The 14,461-nt window shown below is 30.7% G+C and overlaps 1 protein-coding gene across 1 annotated transcript in view; it reads right to left on the bottom strand.

The window, feature by feature from the left end:
- Positions 1 to 14,461, bottom strand: part of LOC148953711 (unconventional myosin-XV-like) — a 548,203-nt gene that overhangs the window by 404,850 nt on the left and 128,892 nt on the right. Inside the window, exon 6 of the mRNA XM_089108456.1 lies at positions 12,714 to 12,992. Within this exon, the coding sequence (XP_088964582.1) occupies positions 12,714 to 12,992 (279 nt within the window). The remainder of the gene's footprint in view (positions 1 to 12,713; positions 12,993 to 14,461) is intronic.

Here is a 14,461-nt window from a genome sequence, read left to right as displayed (position 1 = left end):
CAGTTTTGAATTTTGGCTCACCGTGCATGAATAATTCAACCGAAATTTGCATATTAATTTTACTTTTTTTTGGCTAAATGGCTTTCTCGAAAGTTGTTTAATTTTATTTACGAACGTTTTTATTAGTAATAAATATGCGTAACTTACGAATTGCCTTACATAACGAACTTCTATATTCGTATATTTTTATTACGTATATTAGGGGGGTTCGCCCCCTAGTCAATACCTCGCTCTTTACGCTAAAGTTCGAATTTTTTCCCAACCCTTTAAGAATGACCCGTTAATCACAAAAGCCGTTAATTAGAATAAATAGCTCTTATGAAAGTACTAAATAATAAATAGCAAACAAAATTTGCTATTGAAACTTTCCAAGTCTAAACGGTAAACCAACCTCATTTCTATGTTAAACATGCATACAACATGCCAATGTTGTCACTTCCAGAACAATCCCGTTTTCTTATTATACACAGGTGCGTACACAGCACAATATTATAGCATGCACGGCGAATGGTAAGAATATAGCAAGGCCGAATCCAGGGGGGGGGGGTACCCGTTTTGAACCCCCCCCCCCCACCGAATTTTTGACCGAGTCTAAAATAAGTCGAGAATTAGTAAAACCTAGGTAAAAATCAGTAAAATTAGTAAAAAACTGAGTCAAAAATTTGTAACCCCCCCCCCCCCACCGCCCGAAAAAAATCCTGGATCCGCCCTTGGAATGTAGTAACAGAGAAAGTAGAATTTAGAACGGAGAACTTAGTCAAGGGCAAAGAATGGGGAAATTGTAGGAATTGGATACTCGCTGAGCAACATAGGGTTGAAAACTGCAAGTACTGGTGACAGCACAGCGCCAGTGACTGGCGACTTCATTAAAAAGTCGAGAATCTCAAAGCAATTGGATAATTGCTATAAATAATCTGCAATTATAAGTAGAAATGACCCTATAACTCGTGACAGCACACCATATATGGGCATAGCCTCACTAGGGAGAACACGTGGTTAATGGGGTCAATGACCTAAATTTCCAAAGGTGTCGATGTTGTTATTGTTGTTGTAAGTGCACGCTTTCAGCGAATGTCAAGGTCGATGTTGTTGTTGTTGCTGTAAGTGCACGCTCTCAGCGAATGTCATGGTCGATTTATTTGTTGATGTTGTTGTAATTGCAAACTCTCAGCGAATGTCAAGGTCAATTTATTTGTTGTTGTTGTTGTTGTAAGTGCAACAGGATTTATTTGATGTTTTTCATGGATGTCAACAGTAATTTATGGATTTTTTTATTGTTTTTGTCAGTGAGAATTTGAAAAACAGGAACTTTCTCACATTTATGTCTGTTTTTATGGTTTTTGTCAGTGAGAATGAAAAAACATGAACTTTGTCACATTTATGTATGTTTTCTTGGATGGTTATGTGTGTTGGTCAATTTATTTGATGTTTTTCATGGATGTCAACAGCAATTTATGGTCTTTGTCAGTGAGAATGGAAAAACAGGAACTTTCTCACTTTCATGGATTATTGAGTCTAATGGGAGCAGGTCAATGACACTTCCTTCTTGTTGTTGCTCGATGCGAATGTTATAAGTTTCCAGGAAACAGTTAGATCACGTGTCTCCTTCTCAGCCAATCAGCGAGTCGGTTACATCCCCCTTCTCAGCCAATCAGAGGGCTTGCTTACATATTAGCGGCTGAGTGAATATAAGGTAAGGATTTTTGCTATAGTTTTATTACTCTGTGAATAGAATTCAAAGGAGAGAGAAGAACAGTTTGACTTTACTCATTTGGATATATATTTGTGTTGATGGTGAGTGGAATGTTTACCCTATTAGAAGTTGATAGTGGAGTCGATGCTAATAATACAAGAGCACCAAACATTGCGGTGGAAATTACGAGAGGATCGCGGCTTTGTCTGGAATGGGATACAGTATATGCAAGATATGTGATATCCTTGATCAAATTTAAAATAGAAGATCAATTATGTTTCGCTGCAAAAGTTGATATAGCACATGTGAATAGACTTCAATGTGCTTTAAGTGCATTAGTGAAACATATCGAAGACAATAAACTCTATCACTAATTGTACATGCATCTGTTCATGCAACTCTAGTGATCAGGTCTTTGCCACCTTCTCGTGTCACATCTAGATTTTTATTTTATTTTTGTTCAGTTTGGGTTTCATTTATTCTTTAATAGTAATTTCTGGTTGTTTTGAGTTTGAATTTTAACAGGTATTTGTCATAGCTTATAATTTTACTTAAAGTTGTAGTTTGATTAAGTTTTAGTTAAGAGTTTCGAGTTTTAGCGTAGAGTCTTAGCTTAGAGTTTTGTTAGAGTTCTAGTTTAGTTTAGTTTTAGTTAAAAGTTTAGAGTTTTACGTTAGAGTCTTAGCTCAGAGGTTTAGTTAGAGTTGAAGTTTAGTTTAGTTAAAGTTAAGAATTTAGAGTTTTATCTTAGAGTCATAGCTTAGAGTTTTAATTAAAGTTTTAGTTTAGATAAGTTTTAGTTAAGAGTTTCGAGTTTTAGCTTAGAGTCTTAGCTTAGAGTTTTTTGTTAGAGTTCTAGTTTAGTTTAATTTTAGTTAAGAGTTTGATGTTCTACCTTTGAGTTTCAGTTAGAGTTCTAGTTTAGTTTAGTTTTAGTTAAGAGTTTGGTGTTTTACCTTAGAGTCTTAGCTTAGAGTTCTAGTTTAGTTTAGTTTTAGTTAAGAGTTTAGAGTTTACCATAGAGTATTAGCTTAGAGTTTTAGTTAGAGTTCTAGTTTAGTTTAGTTTTAGTTAAGAGGTTAGAGTTTAACATAAAGTCTTAGCTTAGAGTTTTTGTTAGAGTTCTAGTTAAGTTTAGTTTTAGTTAAAGTTCAAAATTTATAGTTTTAGCCTAGAGTCATAGCTTAGAGTTTTACTTAAAGTTATATTTTGCTTAAGTTTCAGTTAAGAGTTTATAGTTTGTAGATTACAGTTTTTGTTGAAGTTCTAGTTTAGTTTTAGTTTTAGTTAATATTTTAGAGTTTTATCTTAGAGTCTTAGCTTAGAGTCTTAGCTTAGAGTTTTTGTTAGAGTTGAAGTTTAGTTTAATTTTAGTTAAGAATTTGATGTTTTACCGTTGAGTTTCAGTTAGAGTTCTAGTTTAGTTTACTCTTAGTTTAGAGTTTACAGTTCTTTAGCTTATAGTCTTAGCTTAGAGTTTTAGTTGTAGTTATAGTTTTGTTTATTTTTAGTTAAGAATTTAGAATTTTAGATTAGAGTCTTAGCTTAGAGTTTTTGTTAGAGTTCTAGTTTATTTTAGTTTTGAGTTCTAGTTTAGTTTACGTATAGTTAAGAGTTTGGAGTTTTACCTTAGAGACTTAGCATAGAGTTTTAGTTTAGTTTAGTTTTAGTTAAGAGTTTAGAGTTTTTTAGCTTACAGTCTTAGATTAGAGTTTTTGTTAGAGTTCTAGTTTAGTTTAGTTTAGTTTTAGTTAAGAGTTTAGAGTTTTTAGCTTAGAGCCTTAGTTTAGAGTTTTAGTTAGAGTTCTAGTTTAGTTTAGTTTTAGTAAATAGTTTAGAGTTTTAGCTTAGAGTCTTAGCTTATAGTTTTTGTTAGAGTTCTAGTTTATTTTAGTTTTAGTTAAGAGTTTAGAGTTTTAGCTTATAGTCTTAGCTTAGAGTTTTTGTTGAAGTTTTAGTTCAGTTTAGTTTTAGTAAATAGTTTATAGTTTTAGCTTATAGTCTTAGCTTATAGTTTTTGTTAGACTTGAAGTTTAGTTTAGTAATAGTTAGGAGTTTAGAGTTTTAGCTTAGAGTCTAATATTAGAGTTTTTGTTAATAGTTATAGTTTAGTTTAGATATAGTTAAGAGTTTGGAGTTTTACATTAGAGACTTATCTTAGATTTTTAGTTTAGTTTAGTTTTAGTTAATAGTTTGGAGTTTTTTATATTAGATTCTTAGCTTAGATTTTTTTTTAGTGTTCTATTTTATTTTATTTTTATTTAAGAGTTTTTTTTTTTAAAATATATTAATATATTATAATTTTTTTTATATTTCTAGTTTATTTTATTTTTATTTATGATTTTATAATTTTAGCTTATAGTCTTAGCTTAGAGTTTTTGTTAGAGTTCTAGTTTAGTTTAGTTTTAGTTAAGAGTTTAGAGTTTTTAGCTTAGAGTCTTAGCATAGTTTTTGTCGAAGTTCTAGTTTAGTTTAGTAATAGTTAAGAACTCTAAAAAAAACTCTAAGCTAAGACTCTATGCTAAAAAACTCTAAACTATTAAATAAAACTAGACTAAACTAAAACTCTAAGCTAAGACTCAAAGCTAAAACTCTAAACTCTTAACTATTACTAAACTAAACTTCAACTTTAACAAAAACTCTGATCTAAGACTCTAAGCTAGAACTCTAACCTCCTAACTATTACTAAACTAAACTTTAACTTTAACAAAAACTCTAAGCTAAGACTCTAAGCTAAAACTCTAAACTTTTAACTATTACTAAACTAAACTATAACTTCGACAAAAAATATGCTACGACTCAAAGCTAAAGACTCTAAACTATTAACTAAAACTAAACTAAACTATAACTATAACAAAAACTATAATATAATAATATAAGATAAAATTATATACTATTAAATAAAACTAAACTAAACAATAAATATCACTACATTTCTAATATATTAATATATTTTAAAACACAAAACTATTAACTACAACTAAACTAAACTAGAACTCTAAATAAAACTCTAAGCTAAGACTCTAAGCTAAAAACTCTAAACTCTTAACTAAAAATAAACTAAACTAAAACTCAAAGCTAAGTCTCTAAGGTAAAACTCCAAACTCTTAACTATATCTAAACTAAACTAGAACTCTAACAAAAACTCTAAGCTAAGACTATAAGCTAAAATTCTAAACTCCTAACTATTACTAAACTAAACTTCAACTCTAACAAAAACTATAAGCTAATAATCTAATCTAAAACTCTAAACTATTTACTAAAAATAAACTAAACTAAAACTTCAACAAAAACTCTAAGCTAAGACTCTAAGCTAAAACTCTAAACTCTTAACTAAAACTAAAATAAACTAGAACTCTAACAAAAACTATAAGCTAAGACTCTAACCTAAAACTCTAAACTATTTACTAAAACTAAACTACACTAGAACTCTAACAAAAACTCTAAGCTAAGACTCTAAGCTAAAAAACTCTAAACTCTCAACTAAAACTAAACTAAACTAAACTAGAACTCTAACAAAAACTCTAAGCTAAGACTCTAAGCTACAAAACTCTAAACTCTTAACTAAAACTAAACTAAACTAAAACTCTAAGCTAAGTCTCTAAGGTAAAACTCCAAACTCTTAACTATACGTAAACTAAACTAGAACTCAAAACTAAAATAAACTAGAACTCTAACAAAAACTCTAATATAATACTCTAAGATAAAATTCTAAACTCTTAACTAAAACTAAACAAAACTAGAACTACAACTAAAATTCTAAGCTAAGACTCTAATCTAAAAAACTTTAAACTCTAAACTAAAATTAAACTAGACTAGAACTCTAACTTAAACTCAACGTTAAAACATCAAATTCTTAACTAAAATTAAACTAAACTTCAACTCTAACAAAAACTCTAAGCTAAGACTCTAAGCTAAGACTCTAAGCTATTAACTAAAACTTAACCAAACTAGAACTTTAACAAAAACTCTAAGCTAAAAACTCTAAACTCTTAACTAAAACTTAACCAAACTATAACTTTAAGTAAAACTCTAAGCTATGACTCTAAGCTAAAACTCAAAATTCTGAACTGTAACTAAAACTAAACTAAACTAGAACTCTAAATAAAACTAGAAGATAATACTATATGTTAAACTTTTAACCTATTAACAAAAACTAAACTAGAACTCTAACCAAAACTCTAAGCTAAGACTCTATGGTAAAATATAAAATCTAAACTAAAACTAAACTAAAATAGAACTCTAAGCTAAGACTCTAATGTAAAACACCAAACTCTTAACTAAAACTAAACTAGAACTCTAACTGAAACTCAAAGGTAAAACATCAAACTCTTAACTAAAATTAAACTAAACTAGAACTCTAACAAAAAACTCTAAGCTAAGACTCTAAGCTAAAACTCGAAACTCTTGACTAAAACTTAGCCAAACTAAAACTTTAAGTAAAACTCTAAGCTATGACTCTAAGCTAAAACTCTAAATTCTTAACTATAACTAAACTAAACTTCAACTATAACTAAAAATCTAAGCTAAGACTCTAACGTAAAACTCTAAACTCTTAACTAAAACTAAACTAAAGTAGAACTCTAACAAAAACTCCGAGCTAAGACTCTAAGCTAAAACTCTAAACTATTAACTAAAACTTAACCAAACTACAACTTTAAGTAAAATTATAAGCTATGACTCTAAGCTAAAACTCTAAATTCTGAACTGTAACTAAACTAAACTAAACTAGAACTCTGAATAAAACTCTAAGCTAAGACTCTAAGCTATAAGTCTAAACTCTTAACTATTACTAAACTGTTTTTGTTAGAGTTCTAGTTTAGTTTAGATATCTTTGATGAACATTTGATTTTGAAAAAAAAATTGATTTTGAAATAAGAAATTTTTAAATACTTGGAACTTTTTGCAATCAAAAACGACCAAAAATTAATTTAAAAAAATAAAAAATCCGAAATAGAAGTTAAAAGAAAAGTAAAGGCCATTTTAATCTTAAGGCCAGCAGACATAAATACCTGTTAAAATTCAAACTCAAAACAACCAGAAATTACTATTAAAGAATAAATGAAACCCAAACTGAACAAAAATAAAATAAAAATCTAGATGTGACACGAGAAGGTGGCAAAGACCTGATCACTAGAGTTGCATGAACAGATGCATGTACAATTAGCGATAGAGTTTATTGTCTTCGATATGTTTCACTAATGCACTTAAAGCACATTGAAGTCTATTCACATGTGCTATATCAACTTTTGCGGCGAAACATAATTGATCTTCCATTTTAAATTTGCTCAAGGATATCACATATCTTGCATATACTGCATCCCATTCCAGACAAAGCCGCGATCCTTTCGTAATTTCCACCGCAATGTTTGGTGCTCTTGTATTATTAGCATCGACTCCACTATCAACTTCTAATAGGGTAAACATTCCACTCACCATCAACACAAATATATATCCAAATGAGTAAAGTCAAAACTGTTCTTCTCACTCCTTTGAATTCTATTCACAGACTTATAAGACTATAGAAAAAATCCTTACCTTATATTCACTCAGCCGCTAATATGTAAGCAAGCCCTCTGATTGTCTGAGAAGGGGGATGCATCCGACTCGCTGATTGGCTGAGAAGGAGACACGTGATCTAACTGTTTCCTTGAAACTTATAACATTTTTATTGAGCAACAACAAGAAGGAAGTGTCATTGAACTGCTCCCATTAGACTCAATAATCCATGAAAGTGACAAAGTTCGTGTTTTTTCATTCTCACTAATAAAAACCATAAAACATCCATGAAAAACATCAAAAAATCGACCCACACACATAACCATCCAAGAAAACAGACATAAATGTGACAAAGCTCCTGTTTTTCATTCTCACTGACAAAAACCAAAAAAACAGACATAAATGTGACAAAATTCCTGTTTTTCAAATTCTCACTGACAAAAACCATAAAAACATCCATAAATTACTGTTGACATCCATGAAGAACATCAAATAAATCCTGTTGCACTTACAAACTTTTTTAAAGACAACCAGGGCAGTAGAACTGCCTTGAAGTAAAAATTAAAACCCCAAAATTCATCCACTCGACTAAGCAAGCCTTGATTGCCCTCCAAATATATATATATATATATATATATATATATATATATATATATATATATATATATATATATATATATATATATATATATATATATATATATATATATATATATATATATATATATATATATATATATATATATATATATATATATATATATATATATATATATATATATATATATATATATATATATAGGGAGGTGTTTCCCCCCTTTTTTGAAAATCCCACAATTTTCTCAGGCTCGTAGCCTTTAAGGGCTAACACTAAACTTAATGGGAATGTGTAAATATAGAATTATTACCCACGATCAGCCACTCACGTATCTATTTATTTCAGATGAGAGGGACTAAAATTCAGGGAAACATTAATGCCCCAAAAATAGCCAAAACACAGATTATGCGGAAAATGTAAAAAATATGGAAAAAATAGTAAACAATTGGATATATCACAAGCGGCAGGCAGGGTGATAGGAGTGATAAAGACAAAATCCTCCTTCAACTCTTTTCATAGCGTGCGCGCCTTTCCAGAAATAAATAAAGGCCTGAACATAAAGTGGAACGTTTAAAAGGAAGATGAAGTAAGGTAGTGTTAAGTGCCCCCATTTAGGGCAATTACAAGTGTTTCCTCCCAATAAATGTTTTCGAATTTATATATATATATATATATATATATATATATATATATATATATATATATATATATATATATATATATATATATATATATATATATATATATATATATATATATATATATATATATATATATATATATATATATATATATATATATATATATATATACTATATATATATATATATATATATATATATATATATATATATATATATATATATATATATATATATATATATATATATATATATATATATATATATATATATATATATATATATATAAATATATAAGTATATATTATATATATATATAGTATATATATATATATATATATATATATATATATATATATATATATATATATATATATATATATATATATATATATATATATATATATATATATATATATATATATATATATATATATATATATATATATATATATATGCATACAACATTTGAGACAATTTGGTGTCTTTTGATATTGATGTCTTTTCAAAGAAATTTGATTATTAAAGCAAGTCTGATTTCTAACAACGATACCTACTAAGCTGCAAACTTTTGGTTTTCTTTTCTAAGGTTTTTGAATTGTTGTAACTCCTTGTCAAAATATCGAATCATCATTTTTAAAAATTGCAAATTTTCGCTTTTTGAGCCTTCCTACTGACATTATATAAATGGTTACGTTCAAACCCACTCCAGGTTGTCATTCTATTTAAGGTATTTCCCCGATTTACTTTGTTTTTTTTTTATCTACTTCTTGTATTTTCTTCTTTCTCCTTTTTTTCCTTTATTCCTTCATCAGATAAGTTTCTTGTGTGTTGAGTAGCAAGTGTTTTAATTAGCTGAGAGTGATAACCTCGCTTGCCCTTTCAAGCTTATTGCCTTTCTTGGCAGGCGAAAGGCGAATAGTGTTTGTTTTATTTTTTAATAAATGTATATCTCATCTCATATCTCATCTCAAACCTGTAAGCTTAATCAAAAAACAGAGAGGATTTTATCTAACAAAATTAGAAACTCCAAAATATAAGAAAATTAGGGGGCCTTGGTATTTTAAGGAGTCCTTGGAAACATGTGATTTTGTGACAAGTCTACAGGCATAACTTCCACCGAAAGGACGAAACACTTAAATCCCTTAGTTTTAGGCCTATTTAGATTCATTAGTTTTAGGCCTATTTATTCACCAAGCCAGAATTTTGATACTACTTAAATTTTTTCTCAAAAAGTGATCAGAACTTCCTAAAAATATGAAAAAAATTTCGTATTCGACCAGTGAACAACAGACAAATAACATACCAAAAACTTACATAGGGAACAAAAATATTAAAGATCTATGTTCCCTTCATTACTCCTAATATCAAATATATTTGTCCCCTTTGGTATTTATCTTTAAATAAAAATAAAAGCAGGAAATAGTTAGGATTCTTTCGATACAGAAACAGAAATTGTGTTTTGTCTCTGATAGGCTTGAAATTTACAAAACGTGCAGACACGCTAAGAGCTTGTAGACAAAGTCTAAATGTTGAGTTTATCCATATTTTTCGTATGATTTGTCAATTTTTGAGTGTTTTGGTAATCTCCCCCCCCCCCCCGAATAAGGAATAAGACAAAAAAATTTAAGTAATATATACTACTCGATTTCTATGTCTAAGGTCTCAAAGTCGGTTGCCAACTGGGTATCGAAGGATACAGTAACGGATATAGTTCCTTTATCACGGATATATTTTAAGTAGTATATACTACTTAATTTCTATGCCTAAGGTCTCAAAGTCGGTTTCGAACTGGGTATCGAAGGATACATTAACGGATATAGTTCCTTTATCATGGATTTATTACGTAACTGATATATTATATTATGGCAGTAATATCTTTAGTAACGGATATATTATGGCACAATTGACAAAAATTTTTCTGCTCGATACAGAAATTAATGTTTCAGCATCATTGATGCCCAAGTAAATCTTCTTTATACGGACACCTACTTGTTAACATCAGTAAAAAAAAAACATTTTTTTTTACTTTTGTCGCTCTTCTGCAAAATTGATATCCTGAACCCAAATACGTTCTTAATTAACAGGGCCACTCTCATAAAACAGTGATAAAGGCCCCCCTTAAGGTAATTTTGTGGACAGGGTGGGCGGAAAGTAACTCCCTATTTTGATTAATAAAACAATGTACATTATATTTATTTATTCTCAAAAAAATTAATCATACAAGGTAGGCATAAATGGTAAGTTATCTCTCAAATTCAATATGTGCCCCAGATCTTTCCACCAGCTACTGCAAACGTTCAGGAATGGCATCCACTGACTTTCTCAGAAACTCCGCTGGGATGGTGGACATGACTCCCTTAATTCGATCCTCCAGTTCTTCGAGTGTCTTTGGTTTGGAGCTGTAGACTTCTTCCTTTACCCAACCCCAAAGAAAAAAGTCGCAGGGTGTCAAATCCGGGCTCCTGGATGGTCATTCATGTGGACCACGACGTCCCAACCAACGCCCCGGAAATCGAGCATCCAGCCGTTCGCGGACAACAAGAGCAAAGTGTGGTGGGGCGCCATCTTGCATAAATATCAACTCGTCGATGTTCTCCCATGTGCTGACAACTGGCCAGACTATCACGCAACATATCATGGTATCGTTCAGCATTCATGGTGTCGCGCAGAAGAAATGGGCCCACAACCTGATCTGAGGTGATACCACACCACACCGTTACTTTGGGTCGATTTTGCTGTTTTTCAACTGTCATCATAGGATCCTCTCCTGCCCAGTAGTGGCAGTTGTGACGGTTGACAAAATCTCGGAAGTGAAACACAGCCTCATCAGTCCAGAGGATGTTGTGGAAGAGATGGGGCCACTCTTCATGCCAAGCCAACATGATTTCTCCGAAGTCCATACGAATGTCATAGTCCTCATCCGAGAGTGGTTGGCAGTAGTGCGGCTTCCACGAACGCCAGTTCAACTGTTTCTTGAGCACAGTTCGCACTGTGTAGCGGATGAGTCCACAAGCAGTAACAAATTATATACAATTTATAAGTAATTTAAAATAGGGAGTTACTTTCCGCCCACCCTGGAGATTATTTAATTTTTTCGTTTTGTTTCTTTACTACATCTTTTTAATTTTTCTTAAAACCTATATCTTATAACGTAAAAAAAATTGAATTTTACACCGAATTCATTATTATACCGAATATATTGAATACCAAATATATGTACATTCGGTATTATTCGGTATATTTTATACCGAATATAGAATTTAATAACATAAACAAATGACCACGGTCACTCTAACAAAAAGATGAGAAACAAACCACTTAATCTTTAAGTAAATTTGAAACTTAAAATAAGCATACTATATTTTTTTTGGTTCATATTTCTGTCTTTATCTTTTTTCAGTAATTTAGTTTTCCTGAATGCCACCAAGAATGTTTCTTGAAGATTTATGTCTTGTAAAATAGGACTTTTCAAATTACCACGGTCAATTCTAACAAAAGAGTTATAAAGTACCACTTACTCTTTAAAATAAAATTGAAGGTACTTTTTTTTTAATTTATGTCTTAAACATAACGCCTTTTGAATTACTACGGTCGGCTCAAACAAAAGAGTTACAACAAACTTCTTAAAAACTCATAAAAATGATCAAAAATAATTTTTTTAAATTTATGTATTGTAACATAACGCTTTTTGAATTACCTAGGCGGATTCTTACACACCGATATGACATACCACTTAACTTCTTAAATATGCTTGAATATGTTTCCTTTTTTCTTCATGGTTTATGTCGTGCAACATAGCGTCTTTTGAATTACCATGAGATAACTGACCCCTTAGAATAAACTGGAAGATAATTTGGTTTTTCTTCAAAATTTATGTCTTGTAACATAATGCCTTTTATTCTAACAAAAGAGTTATAACTAGATCGCTGGCCGCTTAAAATGAACTTGAAGGAACTTTTTTTTTTAATTCATTTTTTGTAACATAACGCCTTTCGAATTACCAGGGTGGATTTTAACAAAAGAGTTGAAGGACATCACTGACCTCTTAGAATAAACTTGAAGATGCTGTCTGTTTTACTAAAAATTTATATCTTGAAACATAAGGCCTTTCGAATTCCCACGGTCAATTCTAACAAAAGAGTTATAACTGACCACTAACTCTTTAAAAAATAAATTTGAAGATGCCTTCATTCTTTCTTTAATTTTATGTCTTGTAACAAAAAGCCTTTTGAATCAATACGGTAGAGTCAAATAAAAAGTAAAAGATCAAATCACTTACCCCTTGAAATAAACTTGAAGATACTTTCCAAAGCGGGATGAATTGTCATTTCGGACTGTTTTTGCATTCCCAAAAGATTCCAATAATGGAGCAGCCTCTAATATCTGCTCCGTTATTATATTGGAGTGACTTTTATTCACCGCTGCTAAATACTGCATAACCAATTTGGTACTTTCTGTCTTTCCAGCACCGGATTCACCAGAAATAATCACTACTTGGTTTTCTGGTTCTGGACCGGTGAGACGTGTATAAGCAGCAGACCCAATGGCAAAAAGGTGACTGGAAAACAAATTCAGTATGGTTAGTTCAGTATGGCGAAGTTATGATGAAGATATTCAACGAGCAATAACTGTATCTGTAAACTTTTTCTCGAAAACGGCGCGAGAATGGCATACTACCATTTTCTGGTTTGAAAAAATGATCTAGATAGGTCACGACTTTGGGAAATTTCGTATCTTTCTTGAACCGTCTGCTGACTGAAATTTGAGACCCCTGAAGATTGATAGCCTTGAGCATAAATAGGAGGAATTTCAAAGCTCAATTTGTTTGTAAACGAATCAGTTCAATCCGACCTCTAAGAAAAACAGACTCCTGTTTGATAGTTGTGAAGTATGCCTCAGATTCGTTGTGAAGTAAATCGTAAGTCTCGGATTCGTTATTGCTTCGCATTAAATGCTAGGCATTGCGGCAGAAAAATTAGAATAATAATTTGTATGCTAAGGGACTGAGCTTCGCTCGGTGATTATTGTTCATTCAATAATATCATTCGTAATAAGACAAGTGTTCGTTTTCCGGTGTGAAAAACAATCTAAACAGGCCAGGACTTTCGGAAAGTTCGTTTGGGACCTTATTTAATTTTGGAAGATACTTTACATACGAATAACGCCCCAAATACAAAGACGTCCAATAGGTTAATTGTTTTGCCTTTTACAGGAAATAAAATAAAGTATGTTAAATGATTGAAAAAAAAACTGTCTTTCTTTTCGTCGAACCAAGCTCGGTCCCCTGGTACTATGAATTCACGTTGTGATTCTTTTTTTTTTTAACTCGTTAAATCCTTATTACCAAGGCAGTATTCAGGGGAGGCGTTAGAGGGTTTAACCCCCCCCTCCCCGAAATGTTTGTCTGACTCATAAAAAACGTAATAGAAATGCATAAAAACACATATTTGATGCGATTTTTGTGTTCTGTTTGTAGAACCTCCCCCGACAAACCCCACCCCGAAAAAAACATCCTGGATACAGCCCTGCTTATTAATAAAAAAAAAGAAGGGTAGAACTGTAGATAAGATGATTTTCATTATCTTTATAAATAGTTCCGCTTTAAAAATGGAACCAAAGATTAGATATTACGTTTCATCAGATAGCTCATTCCTAGCAAATTTCATGGGTTCATTTGTTCCTCAATTTGGTACAAGTATTCTACATATTAGATAGATAGATAGAGAAGTGTATTTTAAAGCCAAATATACGGCCATGAACATAGTAAAATAACAAAAATGAAAGGCACAAATAACATAAACTTTGATCAGCGATCATCATAAAACAATTAAATGAAACATTACATTAACCTAATAATGGTACTTAATGCTTGCAAAAACTGTTATTGAAGAAAAAACACTTAACATTTGGAAAAAAACACTTAAATGAAACATTAAATTTACTTTATATTACTTTATACTGAATACTGGAATTTTTTTTTTTTTTTTTTTTTTAGTTAAAAAAATTTCCAGATACCTCGCTATTCTT

The sequence above is a fragment of the Artemia sp. Qi Xiang Cuo genome, chromosome 3 (genome assembly GCF_049724085.1).
Source record: "Artemia sp. Qi Xiang Cuo chromosome 3, ASM4972408v1, whole genome shotgun sequence".
Taxonomy (NCBI): Eukaryota; Metazoa; Arthropoda; class Branchiopoda; order Anostraca; family Artemiidae; genus Artemia; species Artemia sp. Qi Xiang Cuo.
Note: the sequence above shows the minus strand (reverse complement) of the source record. Positions and strands in the feature narration are given on the sequence as shown.